Here is a 20,086-nt window from a genome sequence, read left to right as displayed (position 1 = left end):
GCCGAGAAAGAATGCACTCTTAACTCCCCTCATTTTTTTAAAGGTGGTTTGATTTTTAATTTCTACTATAAATATAAAGTATAAATAGCATTTATTATTTACACGATATAAATAACATAAAATGCCAGATTTCATCGTACCTATCCTTGAATTTCGAAATTTTTTAAAATTTTATGAATTTGTAATGATGATAATCTCTGACAACTTGTTTTTTCGGACACTTCCAACGAATGAAAGATAAAGTTTAATATAATCTGTCCGGTGCATCAGCGGACCCAATTACATGGGTCATGCATTGCTGTGGACCCCTAATGCTAGGGCTCAAAGTGATGTATGTTCCTTAAATCAACACTGTCCAACAATTTTCGAGAAGTTAATTTAGGACATTATCCCAAAAATGAATTTGACCTAAATCTTAGGTGAACCACAACAATTGAAACAGTTGTGATTGAATCCCTACCATTAAAATTTTCATGGGTAGCGCGGGAATGTTTATTTCCCGAAATATAATCTGTTGGTGAGATCGGAAAGACGTAGATAAAGACATCACACAAATATGGTTTTTACCGGAAAATTCCTCGAAGCATGCGAATGTAAGTAATAATATCCGCACATCTGGACGTATTGCTGTAGGATACGTCGGAATTTTAACCGTTGGATCATGGTATTTACCGAGATCTGAACTGTTTATGTAATGGATCACACTGTGGATGATGGATATCCATAACCTCTATTAGATTAAAAATTTTCAACCCTTTGATTAATTAACATTTAAGGAGACCGTACATGTTCAAAGAAAAAGAAAATTGATCAAACCGTTGAAATACTCCAATTCAGAACGTCTCAACGCTTTTATCAGATCTTTTATTCTTCCATTCTAGGTTGGGACAATCAAATAAACGGTTTGGATCGTTCCGAGAGGATCCCAGATCTAAAAGCCAAAGTTCGGACGTATACCTAGCAACACGTCGGGATGTTTTCCAGCCAACCTCTCAACACTCCCCTGCTGTTCAAATAGGAGCCGCATGCTCAGTTCAACGGAGAACTTTCCTGCCGCACGCGTTCTTCCCTAAACGCAGCACACGTGCCAACATAGAATTCATGTAAAAAATCTGATCCGTTAGTAAGGTGATCACAATCTCGGGCCTCCCCATTACCAAAAATCAGTCTGGATACTCATCAAGTAGACCAATCTTACAAGAAAAAAACGGACGGCTTAAAAAACATCCCAACGCCACCTTTAAACGTGTAGAAGTAACGCATGAGAATGATCATAGAGATCTAATTTCTGCATATAGTCATATTAAAGTTGTGGATCACCTTATGAACGGCTCAGATATCCCAAAAAATTTCAATTTTAGCACGTACGAAATGCGTGTGGAGAGGGACTGGTGTGGGGCAGCAAACCTCCCAAGAGGATATCTATCTTCCTACTCGCAAGAGAACGAGCGAACGACAGAGAGAGCAGCAGATACGATGCCTATCACAGCAGCAGCAGTGGCAGCCATAGGAGCCTCAGGACCAGGAGGAGTCATCTTATGCTCGTCTCGTATCATCCTCAGCCACCGTGTCCGCCTCATCTCCTCATTCTCCTCCCTTCCTCCTCCAACAGCATCCTCACCGTCCCTTCCCAGGCCCACCACCACCTTCTTCCTCAACCGTTCATCCCATCCCAGACTCATCTTCGTCGCCAATGCCGTCGATTCGACCCAACCTTCAACTGCACCTTCGACTGCCCCAGGCAAGACGATCGTGTCGGATGAGGAGTTCTCCCTCGCCAAGGTATTAGACAGAAAGATATAGAATTGGAATTCGTTTTGATAGTGCATCCAAACGCACCCTGTGCATGGAACTAGGGTCCATGGACAGAAATCAGTCCCATGGAAATCCAATCCGTGGAAAGAAGTTCTCGTGGACCTCTGTTCTGATGTTTGGATGATAGGTTTTTGAGTTCCATGGAAAGAAGAATTCGCGTGGGATTAGGGATTCTAAGTGCTCTTCTCAAAAAACAAGAGGCATTAACACGTAGAAACACTTTGATACTCTGGCAGCCTGTGATGGATGATACACAGGCACTTGAAATTGCATGCCTGGAATACTGGTAATTCAAATTAAAATGTCCAAATTATGGGTCCCTGTTTAGATGTATCATGACCCAGGAATTAAGATTGTTCAATTTCTGACCATCGGATTGGTGGACATTTATTGGACGGTTAAAAATGAAAATTATCGAATGGTCCTACTTCAACAAACAAGTGTCCACTAATCAGAGATTGGGATTGTTCAACGAATCTGCTTTTGGGACTTAGCGACAGTGCATTCCACAATTTAGTCAGTTTAATTTGATTTAATTCATGCCATGCGAACAATTTCTGAGCGCCTGCTTATCAAAACTCACCTTCACATGAGGGAAGATTGAAGAGTGTGGCGTACATTGTGGGCCCCACTAGGCCCACATCAACGTGTGTTCCCCACTGGGTTCCATATGCAGAGATGGTTGGATGATCAGAACCATACATGTTTTGGGTGCTATGGACACTGGACCAATTAAGATACTTATGCTGAATGGATGATTCTTACCATCAATTTGTATAGCTGAATGTGGACCATCGAAAGGAGTTTTTTTTTTTTTTTTAATGGATTAATGGTTGGGATTATTTTTTCAGCATGATTATTGGATCCTAGGCCATTCAAAATAGACCCCACAAGATGGATGATTCAAATTACCTGATCATCTCTGCATGTGGGGCCCAGGGGGTGACACATGCTGATGATCCAGAGCTGCAACACAGGCAGAACAATCTCTTATTTGTAACTGTCCATTCTTTTCGCATGAGTGTGGCCCACCTGATGAGTGTAGCATTTTATATGTGGGGTTGAACTTGAGGGGAGAGGAAGACATTGAGGAGGGAACCGTTGGACAGAGGGGAGAAGTGCTGAAGAGAGATACAGCTGGAATGAATATCTATAAAACCCAAGAAAAGGGCTGTTGGAAGAGAAAGACTTTCCAATGAATCAGCATCCTTGCTTTTTGCAAGAAAAACAAAAAAGGGGCAAATATGCAGAAATATAATCCATGGAAAAGTGAATTCCATGTGCTGGGGCATTGCCAACACTAGAACTATATGTTTCTGCAGGAAGCTCTCCCATAAGTCGCAGTCTCCAAGCATCCAAATGACCTCTTTGTGTTCAGAGAACCAAACCATATCTTCCGCCATGTACACTTTTGTTAACCTATGAAGTGTATGGTTTAAACAGTAAATCCGTGGAGGAGTGAGAATCTCCCTCGCCCAACTTGACCATGTCCCTTTGCACACGGCAAACATGTGCAACCTGAGGTGGGCCCTGGCATGGATGTGATCTGGTACAAAAAATCATTCCAGTTGCATGAATCCTAATCACTCGAGTTGAGTAATGAATGTGGATCAGCGATCGACCATTTTTAACCGGTTCCAAACCAGTGGCCAGGATTGCCAGACCAGCCTGATTTTTGTGCCAGGGTGTGTCCATGGTTTGGCCCTGCTGATGAGCGGCTTAGGTCTCATACATGTGTTCCAAGCATGCCATGTGGTGGCAGTAGGATCAGCATTCCTCAAAAAATTTAATCTCAGGATTTTAGTAATCATTTCACAAATATTTTTATAGGCCTCCATACACCAGTGTCTGAAAAAAATAAATCATCAGGGAAGACATCTCTGTGTACGTACTGGCCCATTAATAGCTATGCATTTAGTTCTCTAGTTTTGCACAATTGGTTCTTCCATGCCATCTATGCAGTTACAATCTCTGTGATTCTGTTCCCTTTGCTCATACTATATTGTGATTGCCATTGATAATTTTTTGCTATTGTATTGTCCTACTTCCTCCAATTTGGATTAATGAAATCAATTCAAATTTCACCTTTTGCTCTGAATTGAGCAAATCAAATTCTCCACCCTCTAATCCAACAATGTTTGCGTGTTGGTTTTAGAGCTCCCAATCTTCAAATCCACAAAGATTGGCTTGTTAATTTGGCACCTGCATAACCTAAATTCACAAGGATTGAGAGTTGTGATGGAGGAAGCTGGATCTCAAGGCAATGTAAAAGAATTGAGGTGGCTTTGCAGGAGTCAGAATTCACAAATTGAACCATTCAAAATAAAAAAATAAAAAAATAAAAAAATAAAAGAAAAAAAGAATTCACAAATTGAATGAGTTGAGTCTGCAAACTTATCAGATCATTGCGCCAACCATACCGGTCAATGGGGAACTGAAGTACTGAACTCAGTAGCAGTTCATTTGGCAGTTGATGCATAAAAAATTGTGAAGCAAACCAAACCCGAATGGTGAATGGTAAACCCAAAAGCTATGCTCTTACAGCCCCTCCTCTCCCTTTATCTCTTTCTTTGACTTTTTTCTTGTTATCTTTTTCTCTTTATGGAAGGTTAATCTCTCTCTCTCTCTCTCTCTCTCTCTCTCTCTCTCTCTCTCTCTCTCTCTCTCTTCTGACTTCTCTCTCTCTCTCTCTCTCTCTCTCTCTCTTGTTGAGCTTCTTCTTGCACACAACCCTACTTCCCTCTATTTTCTGAATTGTGTCTTTCTGACAATCATAATTATCCTCATATTAGGTCTTTGTTCTCCTGAGCTAAAGCCCAAAGGGGGACAAGGGCATGTGGTTGGTGTTCTCATTCCACGTAACCCTTGTCTGTATAAGTAATTGTTAGTGACCATCATTTCTATTCTGGCTCTACTCATTAAGTTGATGAAGGCGTTAGGATGAAGGGTCAAGTCACCGAAACTCTCTCATTTCATTTTAACAACATGGGAAACACTAGAAGACGACTGTTTGTTCTACTTCATTCATCCTGCAGCTGAGGGGAAGTTTTAAGGATGCGAGTGTTGTCCATGGTGCACCATTCATGTGAATCTGTCGCATCATGGTCACGTGTAGAAAATCCGAAGACTCCTATTTATGCAAAGGTGCTTGGGCCTTCTATCTAGTTTTATAATTCATTTGGTCAACATGTAGTTTCTTGTGTGGTCTTGTGCCGCATGGGCAATCTACTCTTCTAGATTGCATGACCTCTCCTTTAATATGACAATTTTCTGCCATCTGTTCCATAAAACTTTTACCACACAAAATCATCCTTAGGGATTTGTTGTTAACTTTATAATTTGTCTCCCCATTCTCTCTCTATTAATTTCTTCTTGTTTGAAGCTTATCTGCTTTCTTCCTTAAGTCCCAATTATCAATTTCCTTGCACTGTTTTACTTGGAGCAATTTTTGTAATGGGGATGCTTAAATGCTGCTCATTTTAGAGAATTACTGTCCAACTCTCTCCTCAAAGGTACACATTGCAAATGTGTTGGATCAGAGCTGTTGATATTTTAGGCCACCTCATGGATGGTCTCACCCTCCAGTTGTAGTGGGTTTTGCTGGTTGAATGTGGAATTTTTCTCTGTTTTGGGCTAACAGTTCCTTCTGCAGGCACTAATCAGATGGATAACACAGTCCAATCCCCTTGCTTCTGGGATGTCACCTATCGAAATGGTGGCCCATGAAATCAATAGTCATGATCAACCCACATGTTTGCATCATTTATTGTGCAGAGGGAGATGCATGGCACTTTTATGATGCAAGCTGCATAGTAGCATCCTCATTTCTGAGTTGAATGTCTTCTTCGATTCCCATCCCCTTTTCTCTGTCTCAAAGTCATATGATTGTGTCATGTTGCAGGTCTCATTTGGTGTTATTGGACTAGGTGTTGGTGTTACACTTCTCTCGTAAGTATTTATTCAATAAAAAATTCATATTTTCTTAGGAATATTCTGGTTTTCATTTCCTTGGTTCGCATCCTGTGCTTCAGATATGGATTTGGAGCATATTTCAATATTCTCCCTGGATCTGAATGGTCTGCAATAATGTTAACTTATGGCTTTCCTCTTGCAATAATTGGCATGGCTCTTAAGGTAAAGATTCACTCATATCTCTGTGTTTTAGCCTCCGATATAACACAAATTGAAAGTTTGAACATGTTTAGTTTTTTTCCTAGAACTTCCATTACTGCAATTAAGCAGAGGATAGCACTGTTTTAGCACGGCAATTCTGACCTGGAGGACATTGCCCGTACCAAAATTAGGATTAATCTCAGATCCTGATTTTGTTGGGATTTCATAATGCTAAAAGCTAGTTTATTGGATTTCAATCATTTCATACATTACAAGCACAGGTGATGTCTTTCTTCTAGCCTTCATGCGCACCAGTTCTCACAAGAACTCGTGAGAAGTTTTTGAGAACTCATCTCACGTGAAATGAGCCCAAAATCTGAATGGTCCACGTGATGCAGCACCTCGTGGAACCCCTAGGGCCCAACTTTTACCTTGATCCAAAACTTTGGTGGGCCATGGAAAAAGGAAACAGTTTCCTCCCTTGATTTGCCTCTCTTTTTTGCCATGGCCCGCTAAAGTTTTGGAATAGGGTAAAAGTGTAGCCCTGGGGGTTTCTTGGGGTGCTGCATCACGTGGACCGTTCAGATTTTAGGCTCATATCATGGGAGATGAGTTCTCAAAAAGTTCTCACAAGAATTCGTAAGAATTGGTGCGCGGGTGAACATTCCTCTATATATGTATGTATGTATTTCATGATATTTGGTGCAACCTAAAAAGTAATATTTAAGGGTAAAAGTCTAAAGGTAAAGAAAGAGCAGGGAAACTGATTTAATACTGTTACTTATATTATTTTTACTAAAAGCATTGAAAAGATTAACTAATTTTTATTGAAAATAGAAAAATGTAACAAATCATTAAAAACATTAATTGATTTTAACTTTGTACTGAAAAATAATTTGTAACGTGAGCTACGTAGCGTGTAGTGCATGCAAATTATCATGTAGTGTAGGCTGCACACTACTTGAGGTATTTTCATGAGCTATGTAGAATTAAGGATAAGCTATGGAATGTAGCTTAAGCTACACGCCACATAGCGTGGCATAATCTATCGTTTCTTTGGTTTCTCCTATGGCTTCATTGAAGAGTATTCTTCAAATTGAAATTAACTAATGAAACTGTTCTGAAAACTGAATTGGAAATTTTAATTGTTAGAGCATCAAATTGTAAAAATAGGTCATAAAATTTTCTTGTTTAGGGTGTGTGATTCAGGATGGTTTTCTAACCAAGGATGATGGGTAAAACCAAATTTTTAGTTTAAACATGAGCAATAGAAGTATGGAATTTTAGCAACCTCATTATAAACTAAACAATTAATCAAGTAAGCAATTGCATGTAATCTTAGGCTACCACATGCTCATACGAAGGAACTAGTAAGATGTTATTTCGAAATAGGCCCAATGGAATTAAGAAATTCCATCCAAAACATGTGGGTAGAACTATTTTAAAGGGAATCACCTAAGTCGTAAAGGGATTCTAAAGGATTCTAGGTTTTGGGAAATTAGGGTTAGGGTTAGGATTTGGAAATTGGGGAAATTTGAAATTAGGATTTATTTAAAAGGGGAATCTAAGGTTTTAGGTTGAGTTTGATTGAAGAAAGAAGAATAAGGTATAATGATGCATGACATGAAAATTAAATATGATATGCAAGATTTCAGGCTTTAGATCACACTAATTTTAAAACAATCACAAAAAATTCCACATCCCACATAAAAGTCAAGCATTCAACAAGGGGAATCTATGCGGGTCCAAGCCTACACATGTTAGGGCTGGATCAATTAAAAATTATAGACTAAACAATGCTCAAAGGAGAGTAAATTCATCCACACATGCAAAGGATTACTTTCCAATCCAAGAGATTCACATGTTTCAAATCGGAAAAACCTAGGGTTTGCAAAAGTGGAATAAGACTTGGGATTTAGGATTATCTAGGGTTAGGGTTAGGGAAATAAAGCGAGAGAGGAGTGAAATAGAAGAGAGAAACGAACCCAAGATGATCCACACATGTGGACAGCGGCCCAGGCCTGACACATGTACGTGGGATCCTGCTCGCACATGTGTGGGGCCCACGAATTTGAAATCAGCCAGCTAGGTACTGGTTGACTAAGGGAGGTCCACCTTCATGCCAAGTTTCACACCGATCGGATGTCTGGTTTGTGCACGGTGCTCTGCTGAAGTTTTAGCCCTCCTACAGGGCCAGATTATGGAAATCTGCTGTGGGGAAAAGATTAGGTGCAAACGTGGGTGGATTTGATGAAGGGATGGCTGTAAGAGATGGAGAATATGGATGGTAGGAGATGGGAGCGATTTGGGATGAATGTGGCTTTGCACCATTGGAGTTAGCCCTTCGAAGAAGGGAGGGTTTCTGATACAGGACAATTAACCACTTGCTCTAAAAGCTCAAACTGTTAGAGTATGACGAATTAATCCATTTATCTCATAGCCCAAGCCCCACATCTCATGGGTTTGGACCTCGGCCGAACCCCCTTCGTGGGCCCCAAATCACATGGGTCGCCCACCCCGAGTGTGTCCCCGCATCCCACAGGCTATCCCACGGGAGCTCGGTATGAAATGCCCATTAATCACCCCTGGTAAGGAGTCTCGAACACAAGACCTCCTCTGTGGGCCCCAAATCGCATGGGTCACCCACCTCGAGTGTGCCCCTGCATCCAACAAGCGACTCCAATCGAGCCTAGTGTGAAAATGTCACTGCATTAATCACCCCTGGTGAGGAGTCTCGAACATGAGACCTGCTCTGATACCAATTTGATGCAGGACAATTAACCACTTGCTCTAAAAGCTCGAACTATTAGAGTATGGCGAATTAATCACTTTATCTCATAGCCCAGGCCCCACATCTCATGGGTTAAGATCATGGCCGAACCCCCTTCGCGGGCCCCAAGTCACATGGGCCACCCACCCCGAGTGTGTCCCCGCATCCCACGGGTTACGCCATGCGACCCCGGTGTGAAATGCGCATTAATCACCCCTAGTAAGGAGTCTTGAACACGAGACCTCCCCTGTGGGCCCCAAATCGCATGGGTCACCCGCCCCGAGTGTGACCCTGCATCCAACAGGCGACCCCACTCGAGCCCAGTGTGAAAATGCCCCTGCATTAGTTTCGCACCCAATTAGGCTTCACAACTCAGAGAGGAGCAGGAAAACGCAGAAATTTTATTCAATCTTCAATGAGGAAAAAGACTACAAGGGGTGCCTATTTATAATAAAATCCTATACCCCAAAACTCGCGCCATGTGCGCAACCTATTACTTAGAGACGAAGTAACCACAATTAATAACTGATCAAAATAATCTAGACCATCCATGATGTTCCTAATAACAATAATAACCAAAACTCAAAGTACTAAATCGTTTGGAATAGTCGGCCACGATCATGAGAACCCATGGTGGGATTCACACGACGATCGGGTCCACTCCAACCCTAGCCTTTAAAAAAAAAATTAAAAAAAAAAAATTTAAATGTGATGTTAATGAAAAAGCTTGAAGTTCTCTTATCTTTCTCTTGTGTTTATGGAGAATGTAGTATGAAACCCCATTCGATGTGAATATGAATAAAAACTACCTTGGTGTAAAGCCTTGTTTATCCATAAAGCCAATAAAGCATGTAAATAAAGTCTCAAAAACAAAAATCACTATAATCCCAAGAAACTAAGACTATCCAATGAACTTTAAAGATGTCTATGATCATGTCGGGCCACGATTAAGTTGCATCCAACAGTCTGATAGTGAAGTCCTCGTGATCGAACGGTCCGAAAACATCATCCACGCAACCCACATGCTATGTGGGATCTTCCACTCTTCCTTCGGACTCGAATGGGTACTCACCTAGCCATAGGGACACTGGGGCGCGGACCCTCTAATATGTGCGTAATGGGGTCTGTAATGTGATGTCCCCATCAGTGTATTTGGTTGTACCAAATGTAATGAAATTTCATGATTAATCAATCTAATTTGGTGCAAATATATATGACATTTTATGAAATTTGATGCAACAAATGCACCCTTAGAAATAAGTAAAAATTGTAAAAGAAACCTTTGTAGAAATAATTTAGTATTCTACCATTCCACATCAAATTTTAGTCTAGTTTTAAATGGCATGACAATTGACTTATGTATGGAGTAATGAGCTATGTAGAGCACTAGGACCGACAGGTCGTCGGAAATATGTTGCAACTTATATTTTGTTATGTTATCTTATATTAATTAAGGGAATTTTAGTATTATTTCTTTTGTTCTTGTGTACTTATTGGACCTTCTTATTCCATGATGTTGTATACATTATGCTTTTATGTTAGTTATGCTCATAGAAGTTGTTGAATAACCATAATGTTTTATTGCTGTTATTAATTTCCCTCACCACTTGGTTCTTGAATCTCATATACATCTTTTATAAAATATGTTATTTTGAGTTACTTTTGTTTCCTGGCTAAAACCCATTTCGAAACATTAGAGTTAATGTCTGGATGACTTTGTCACGATATTAAGAAAAGAGGAATATTTAGCTTGTTGAAGTCAATAACAATGTTTTTCTATAACTTAAGAGCATTGTCTGTGCAACTCTCTCTTGTCAAAACATACAAAAGGTACCAGAAAGTCATTCTAGGACTACCGTTCATAAAAAGGAAAAAATTCTAGGACTGAGACTATCTACTGTACTGATACCTGCTTCCATTTTTGGTTGCATCACATGCATATCATGAATAGATATTTTGAGAAGCCTTGAATGCATAAGCTTTTAAATTGTTATAGTATCAACTCATGCTTGAATTATCATTTCGAGTTTGTGACATCAATTTTGCTCGAAAAGACCTAGTGAGCTGCAACACCTTTCATCACAAATACATTGTAGAATCAAGAATGCTGCTGCATTTGTTTTTCAAAGAAACTTATGCAACATTTGGAGAAGGTGAAACAAACACATAAAATTGTTACATATATCCTCAACAAATTCTACTCAAAATGAATTTTAATTCCATCATGTTAAATATTCAGTGAGAAACACAGGAGAATTCTCACCCACAAACTCTATATGGGTATACAAGGAGAATCGTGCTCCTGCAAAAATTAAAGATGATAAATCCTTTGTTTATTACTAATTTACCATTCACTCTTACATTATACTTCAATATGATATTAATCATGACAAATATTTTTCATATCAGTATTGACGGATGTATCGCATTTGCACCCTTGGGATACAAAAATGTATCGATTATCGTGTGGGAAATATCAGATGTATTGTGTAATGTTTCGTTTTTTTGGGGAAATGTCAGGAAATTGGTCGAATTTTTCAATGAAACTATAGGGGATGTTAAAAAAGAGTTCAATACACACTTAAAAATCAAAATATCACAAAAAAACAAGTGCACATAATATGATTCCTTTGTATAGGGTCCTAAATTATACACTGTCAAACATAAGTGATGCAACTATATTCAAAATCAATTCATATCATGTATAAATCTAAGAAGACATGTATGAAAACACAAGTAATACATTCAAAAGCAAAAGAAGAAGTAGAAATATACCTATGATGTGTGTGACTGTGCCTTAAAACTACACCTAGAATGTTTCTAAAAAATTTATTTTTTAATATTTTTAAATATATATATATATATGGGAAAAGTTACTATGCACTCGACCTCACGAGTCCGTCCCATGAGGTTAAGCTATGTGGGCCCCACCGTGATGCGTTTCGAACATCTACCCCATCAGTCAGATGCACCATTCCATCATGGGCCTAGGTCTCAAAAATCAAGTCAATCCGTGACTTGTGTGGGCCACATCACATACAGAAGTGGGGAGGGGCTGTGCACCATTAAAACATTCATAATCATTTTTTGGGCCCACCGAGATGTGGTTTGCAAATCCAGCCCATCCATTATGTGTGTCCCACTTGGATGAGGGTTCAGACCAAGTTTCAGTAGCATTCAAAACTCAGGTGCGACCCACCAAGTGCTTTTATATGTTTTAACGGTGTCTTCACATGATTTTAGATGGTATGGCCCACCTGAGTTCCGTATACGGCTGATTTTTGGGATATCCCATAATTTAGAGGGGACCCATCAAATGCATGGTGTTGATGGTCGACATGCATCACAGTGAGGTCTTTGAAAACCTCCATCAATTTTTAGATCATCCTCCAATATGTCTAATGTGATTTTTCCATACTCTAATTGCAAAAATGGGTGAAATTGAGGAAATTTCAGATTTTCTGTAATTTCCCCAAATTCACAAATTAGATTGTATCTGATATTAATATCAACAAACACTTGTAAAAACCTGCAAGTTAGGGATAAATAATCATTTGATAAAATTGGATTTTTTGTTAAAAAAATCATTATTTATTTATTTTTTATATATATTTTAAATAAAAATATTTTGTTCTCAAAAAATCCTCAAACCTCCATCTATAGACCAACCTCTAACATGTCCAACATGATTTTGCATAGTCTAATTGCAATTTAAATGACTAAAATGGGGGAAATTTCGAATTTCCCTCATTTTCCCCAACTCTCCAAATCGGAGGTTGAAATCCATGTTTGAGCATGCAAAACATACAAAATTATGGCTTTCATCTTGGTTTTACTGATTCCAAGTGATTTACATGTTAAAAAAAATCAACATTTGAAAATCAATCCACCTGTTATCTAATCTTAATTTCTAAAATTAAAAAACCTGTTTTTTCTCCAAATAATTGAAGAGGGTTGGTCAGTTTCACCTCAAGAATGGATTAAAGTGGAAGATTTGACACAAAAAGAGATTTTGTAAGTTTTTTCTGAGTTTTTTATTTTTTGAGTCACCCACAGGACACAAAACACTATTAGTATTGATGTCTCAACGACACTATCATCGAAACGTCCTTACATGTCAACGATATATCACATTGTATCGATATATTATTGACAAAATGTGATATATTGTGATAATATCATGGACATAAAAAATTTCAGCTACTTCTCGGGGGTTTCACATCGGGGAGGTGCAATACCGATAATTATGTATCAGCCGATATTATTGATATCGCATTCCAAGGATACGAAACATCCTTGGAGTAAAGTTGAAAATGAAAAAAATCACTTATCACTCAAAATATTGCAATGTATTGGCAATATCACGAGATGTCATGACTTTTTTCATTACAAAATTTCTTGGTATTGACGTTAGTTGTTGATATCAACAGATATCGTCAATACATTCTAGGAACCGCAAGGGAACTTCCCAAAACACCCCGAAATCCGATTTTTCACATTTTTCTTTAGTTTTTCTCTTCTGAACTATTTGTGGGTGGATTTTGGTCCATCCTTTTCTTGGATTTGGGAGAAAAACTTACATTTGAAATCAGAATCAAGATTTTCTTACATTTAGGGTTGCTTACAAAAGGTGAGTTATTTCGCATTTTGATCTCTCTTTTTTTGTTGTTGTTTAAATCATATAAAATCAATGTGATATCATAAGAAATCCTTGATTTTTCATGTTTTGTGTGGAAAATTAAGGATTTCAACATTCAATTTTGAGATTTGAGGGTAGGTGGCCTGATTTGGAGAAAATTGATTTTTTTTTTTCTCTAATTTCTCCCAAATTTCTTGCAATCTTACACTCCAAACACGAAATCAAACATGTATGGGGCCTAATCCACTGATTTATTATGTTTTTGTGAAATTTCAGAAAAAAAAATATATTTTTAATTAAAAATTAATAAAAGAAATTAAAAAAACTATAATTTTTTTTTAAATTTTTTTTTCTGAATTTCACTCCTAGCAGCAATCAATTGAATCCAATTTCCTTTAGGAGTGTTTGATGAAATGACCATCACATCACTCATAGGTATATTTCTCAATTTCTACTTCTTTTGCTTTTGAATGAATTGGTTGTGTTTTCATGTCTTCTTATATTTATAAATGTTTTGAATTCACTTTGAATATAGTTGCATTAGTTTAGTTAGATAGCGCATAGCTTAGGAGTTGGGACCTTATACGAAGGAAACCTATTATGTGCACTTTTTTTGAGATGTTATGATTTAAAAGTGAGTATTAAGGTCCTTTTAACAATCCTTGAAGTTTTATTGAAAAATTCAACCAATTTCCCTTGTTTTCCAAAAAGTGTGTTACATTATTTGATACAAACGATATATCTTGTGGGATAGCCGATACGTATATATATCCCAAGGGCATGATATGTAACGTGATACCGATACTACGAACATTGCCAATAATGTCAGTAGATATTATCAATATCGCAAACACTAATCATGGTACAATTCAAAGGAAAATGATATTATTACTAACAAAGATGTGAAGATGTGAGAAAAAACTGGAGCCCTTATCTGGGAACTCTTTTATTAAAAGAACAGGTGGTATAGTTGTCTAAGTTGCCACTTGGTTGCAAATGGACTGGGCATGGGTTGGTTCAGGCCTGGATTTTGAACTTGTTAGGCTGGGCCTGTCAGGGTGGACCTATCCAGAATTTGATATTTGTCATCCCAGGTCAGGCCCATATGCCATCTTCTAATCACAACCAACTCCACTACACTAAGGAAGAAACCAAGAACACCCTTAGGTATACTGTTTCACTTGTTCCAATTAGAAAATGGCCTAAATAGCTTAAATTGACATAACAGTTGATGATGTTAATGATGCATGGAAAATTATTATACTGCTTGCTTGTTGCAGTTCTAAAGATAAATTGAGAATACGAATTTTTGTCTTGAATGTACCCTTTCCTATCATGTAGTATGCAGAGCTCAAACCAGTGCCGTGCATAACCTACTCTGATGCTCAGATGTTGAGGGAAACGTGTGCCACTCCTATTCTTAAGCAGGTAATTCTAAACAATGCTTTGGTCACTTTCGAAACCTCCAAATTGTACTCTTGCTCCGAAATCAGCTTTTGTAAGCTAGCTTGTTTTCTTTAACAAACATTGGCATTTGCAATTGTTGCGTTCTTCCCATGGGTCCATGACTAAATTAAGATATGTCAATTTGTTACTAAAGTAAGATATGTTAATTTTTTTGTATTGAAAGATCCCATGTAACAAGGACATGCCACTTTTTGTATTGTGCCCTTTTGACACCAATCGTTGTCTATGTTGTGACAATAATGAACATGGGTCATTTAAAAACTAAATTTTAACTCTTAACTATTATTATCTTTTTCTTTATGCTATTTTACATATAAATAATTGATTTTTAGGTTTATTATTGCTATGATTTATTTTGGGATTTTTTACATGTAAATAATTACACGATACTATTAGAAAATAGTATTTTATTATTTAATGTGTACAGATGTGTGGCGTGTCAGCTGATCTGACTTTAAAGGACACTGTCCGACACTGGTATTTGTCTATTTCCAAGTTATAGGATGCAGATCAAGTAATGAAGATAACAAGTTGAACATGGAACAGATGCAAGTTGGATACACTTGTTATCATATCACTATGACGGACTGGTGAAGTATGTTACGTTTACGAGCTCAGGAACTGCTCTTTGCATCACCATATTATCGAATAAGGACTTAAAACCTTTTATCAAAGGTACACCAAACAAAAGACACGTCTACCGTGATGCAAGATCATTTGACCATCCAATGGAACGGCACAAGCGGTCCCGTTGGTTGATTTAAGATCAAGTCCACTGATTGGGTCCTGGTTAAAGATCCGACCTACTCAACCATCCAGATTGAAGTTCAAGACCCATATCATGGTTCCAGATTGAGCTGATAAAGATCAGGATCCTATCAATGGTTCTGGTGAATGATCTGGACAAGATCAATGGTACACTTCACCTATAGGGGGGCAGACATTCAACCGGATGGTTACAAAATGCCCATATATGCCTTGGTATGCCAACCAAATGCATATTGCAGGGTTTTGTGCTAATTGTACTGCCCAATAGGGCTATTTGGTGCAACCTGGTTATCGAATCAATGAGATATCAACACCAAATTGCAAAGAAGTACCGTGGGCCTGCATCACTATTATAGGATTGGCATATAGAGAGTTTTGAGATCAAAACTCTATATTTGGTTTTCCTTTGGGTATCTCCATTTCAGTTGCAAGTTGAGACGATTTAGGCAAGTTCTTTTAGTTGGACCAATAGGGTTTAAGCCTTGGTTTCTTTCACTTTAAGTAGGAGATATGTGATGCAGGGACATGTGATGACTTAACCCTAAATGCATGTATAATCAGGTTAAAGAATATTCAAATAAATACACCAATTACTAACTGTTTCCAATCAAAGGGATTAAGTAAATCTCAACGCAAAGATGAGGTTATTCCGTCAGGATCATGCCCCTTAGCATAAGATCACGTAAAAAGTAAAAAAAGAGAGGACCTCGGGATATGAGGATATCCTAGATCTAGCATAAGCCGGTCTACGATTAAGCTTGGATCTGATTCTACTGACTAATCATCTCTCATTTCCGTTCGAACTAGAAAGGGGATATCCAGAAAGGAACGAAAGGGGTGAAGTATGAGGGGTTCAAGATGAAGAGGGTATAGGTCCTTTTGTCGTAAAAAGAAAAAAAGGAGAATGATTCTTACCTTTTCTTGCACCTCGAAGATCGAGGGAAACTTGAAATCGGGGTGGAATCCTCAACACCCAAGAGTCAATCCTGAAACCCTAATATCTTGAATAAAGAGGAAGAAAATAGATGAATTTCTATTCATTCAATAATAATGAAAATAGGGTTTCTCACAATGTATATATAAGCTATGGAAAAAGTAAAAGTGCATTAAAGCCCCTAAAAACAATAAAATAACAAAAAAAGACGAAAAGTAAAGAAAGTGCAATAAAGCCCCTGAAATAAGAAAAATAACAAAAAAAAAGAAAAAAAAAGAAAAAAGAAAAAAAAGAGCCTAAAACTAAAACACCCGTGTGGTAGGGTGTGAAATCCGACCCATGGATTTACAGTCAGGGTGCAGTCATGCCGCTCCTGCACTCGTAGCATGTCAGAAAATGGGTCCGATAAACCAAACGTCCATCCACATCAACTCCTCCGCTCCGGTACTCTATCGGCGATGTCACCTCCTTTGGTACACTCTAAACGGTGCACCACTGATGTCCGCATCAGTTCTTCCCAGGTAGGAAGAATTCGCCATTGGCGAAAGTGAACTCCTGTATCTCTTGAGCAAATTGGGGTCGATATGATGTAGTTCTGCTTCTGTGATCTAAGGGTTATCTATAATGGGCCTGTTCCTCCATTTGACTAGGAATTTCTGGAAACCCTCGGAGCGAGTGGAAACGGCCTTAGAGTCCAAAATTTCCTCTATCTCGTCTCTTCTCGGTGCAGGTGGAAGAGAAGTTAAGATGGGTATTGGAAGATTAGGCCGTGGCCAAGGTCCATATATAGGGAGGGTCTGAGAAGAAACATGGGAACTAGTGGATAGAGATAATGGCTCGTGAAAAGAAACTAAATTTGCCACATTAAATGTGGAACTAATGCCCATGGTAGCAGGGATATCAACAACATAAGCATTAGCCTCAACCTTTTCACAATTTTTTGTGGGCCTATGCTATGGGCATGAAGCTTCTTCATGGATCCAGGTGGAAACCGATCAAACCTAATACAAACCATGACGTTATTTCTAGGTTGAAATTCCCTAAATCTCCTGTGAGTGTCAACGGAAAGTTTATAATGTTCATTACTTGAATTAATCTTCCTCCTAATCTCATTATGCAATACATGTGTACGCTGGGTGAAGGACTCTCCTAACTCTGAAGGACGTTGTGGGGTAGTCATGGGGATCAAATCTATGGCGGCTCGGGGTCTAAGACCTGAAACAATTTCAAACGGGCTCATTCCTGTGGACCTGTTCATCGAAGAATTATATGCGAACTCTGCTGAGGGAAGAACAGTGTCCCAGGTCCTATGGTGGTCTCCAACCAGACATCTTAACAAATTCCCTAGGCTACGGTTCATTACTTCTGTTTGACCATCTAATTAGGGATGATATGCTGAAGAAAACTGGAGCTTCTTACCCAAAAGATGTCAGAGGGTCTTCCAAAAATAACTAGTGAACCTAGTATCTCTGTCAAACACGATGGATCTAGGTACTCCACGGAGAAGCTTCATGCCCGTAGCATAGGCCCACATGTTAGGTGTCAAACACGATGGAACTAATACCCATGTTAGGTGGAGGATCTATCAAATAAGCATTCGAACCCAGTCTTTTTAAGATTTTATATGGTCCAGCGCTATGGGCTTGTAATTTTTTTATGATTCTTTGTGGAAACCTTTTTGGACGTATTTAATCATGACTTCATCACCCATAACAAACTCTTTAAACCTATGGTGTGAGTCAGCAATCATTATGTATGTTTCATTACTTATATTGATTCTTTTTCTAATCTCCACATGCAAGTCATGCGTATGTTAAATAGATGCATATGCAAACTCTGAAGGGCTATGGAGCACAAACCTGGGTATGCAATCTATAGGTCTCCTAGGCTCATCTACTTATCTTTCCAAATCCATGTCCTCCCCAGGACTCATTTGATCGTGATGAAGGTTTAGTAAAATTAATGTGTGAATGTCTCGCACGGGTATAAGCTCATCCGGTATGTCCTCTGGAATAACAACACTGGAGGACTCCAATATCGGACTCACCTCAGATGGTAACTCTACACTAACCTCGGGTGTAACCTCAGGTGGCATCTCCATAATAGCCTTAGGTGTGACCTCACTTGCCACATGGGCATACAATGTCAAATTAGTTTTAGTCTCTCTTTCAAACTCTTTGGCATTAACTATAGGAAGAGACTTAAGCTGGAGTTTCGTCACACCTTCAAGACCACATGTCTTGACGTCCTCCTTTTTAGGGATGCTTTTGAGCGGGAGAGACTTTAAGACAATCCTTTTGCCTCCATACAGATATGAACACATATTCGAGCGACCAAATAGTGTTGCGTCCATGGCATACAACCAAGGCTTACCCAAAATGATGTGGCATATATTCATAAGCAAAACATCACACCACAACATGTCCGTATAGGAACAAAACTGGATGGGAATGGGACAATACTGAGAAATCAGAATTGAAGATGCATCAACCCATGAGACTCGATAGGGTTGAGGGTGAGGAACAACTAGCATACCTAAATGGTCCACGGTGCGAGCAAATACCACATTGATGCAACTGCCACTATCAATGATCACCTTGCAGTTTTTGCTACCACACTTGGTATGTGTAACGCCCTGAAATTCGGGGGTCGAGCATAACTCAGCTCCCGAGTTCCAAAACATCACTTATGCAACATATTTAATGATGGATGTATGTTGACTGTATTAGTGCATAAAACATGGAATAGATTAAGCCAAAACACAGATATGATTCAGGGATAAGTGAATAAAGCAAGCGGAAGACTTATAGGAAAATATGTGTACAAGTGTAAACCCCTGAATTACATATACAAGCCAGATCATTTGAAAGTGTTATTTAACAAAATTATAAGTATCAAGTTACATCATTTAAGATTCCAAAAATAATCCCAAAGATCCCGCGCAACAGACCGAGGCTCGCTAGAACCCGTCTGAAAACTGCATATAGGAGAAGGCAGCCTCGTCGTCATCCAGCTCCCGCTCTGCCTCAGACGTCGCATCCACATATGCACCATCAGGGCCTAAGACAGAGTCCGGTGGGTGTGTAACACCGCCTTAAACGTGGGAGTGAGTGATCAACTCGGTGGAACAATAAGGCACTAGTTAACATGTTATCGGTTCAATCAAACAAGAATGATAAAGCAGATAAGTAATTAAATCCTAAGTACTCTTGTTAATGCAAGTATGAATGCAATATGATGCGTGCCCTCACGCGTACACCCTCGGCGTCTTCATCTTATGTTACGCATGACATCGCCTCAAAGTGCGCCACATCTACAAAGCACATGCAAATGCGGTGCATGGATATGATTACCAAGTGTTATTAGTCCTTTTCACACAGCCAGATTGGGAAGCTAAGATACCTTCCTCATATCACCATCCAAACAGTGATCCATACTAGGGTCGTCAATCCTAGATATCTCATACGATCATATAGTTGAGGTCATATAGAAAGGGCTCGTCACCAATCAATGCACGCCTTTCATGCCCTTACTACCACAGATCGGCTCGTCACCTCCTTGCGGTATCCGGGTATGCTCG

At 38.9% G+C, this 20,086-nt stretch overlaps 1 protein-coding gene across 3 annotated transcripts in view; it reads left to right on the top strand.

The window, feature by feature from the left end:
* Positions 1 to 1,356: 1,356 nt before the first annotated feature.
* Positions 1,357 to 20,086, top strand: part of LOC131237580 (uncharacterized) — a 33,632-nt gene continuing 14,902 nt past the window's right edge. For 2 of the 3 annotated variants that reach the window (XM_058235424.1, XM_058235422.1), the window contains exons 1-4: positions 1,357 to 1,782; positions 5,717 to 5,763; positions 5,847 to 5,949; positions 14,679 to 14,765. In XM_058235424.1, the coding sequence (XP_058091407.1) occupies positions 1,372 to 1,782; positions 5,717 to 5,763; positions 5,847 to 5,949; positions 14,679 to 14,765 (648 nt within the window). In that variant the 5' untranslated portion in view covers positions 1,357 to 1,371. The remainder of the gene's footprint in view (positions 1,783 to 5,716; positions 5,764 to 5,846; positions 5,950 to 14,678; positions 14,766 to 20,086) is intronic. The other variant, XM_058235425.1, reaches the window with a different exon arrangement.

Source organism: Magnolia sinica, chromosome 2 (genome assembly GCF_029962835.1).
Source record: "Magnolia sinica isolate HGM2019 chromosome 2, MsV1, whole genome shotgun sequence".
NCBI classification, from domain to species: domain Eukaryota; kingdom Viridiplantae; phylum Streptophyta; class Magnoliopsida; order Magnoliales; family Magnoliaceae; genus Magnolia; species Magnolia sinica.
This window is presented reverse-complemented; position numbering and strand designations above follow the sequence as displayed.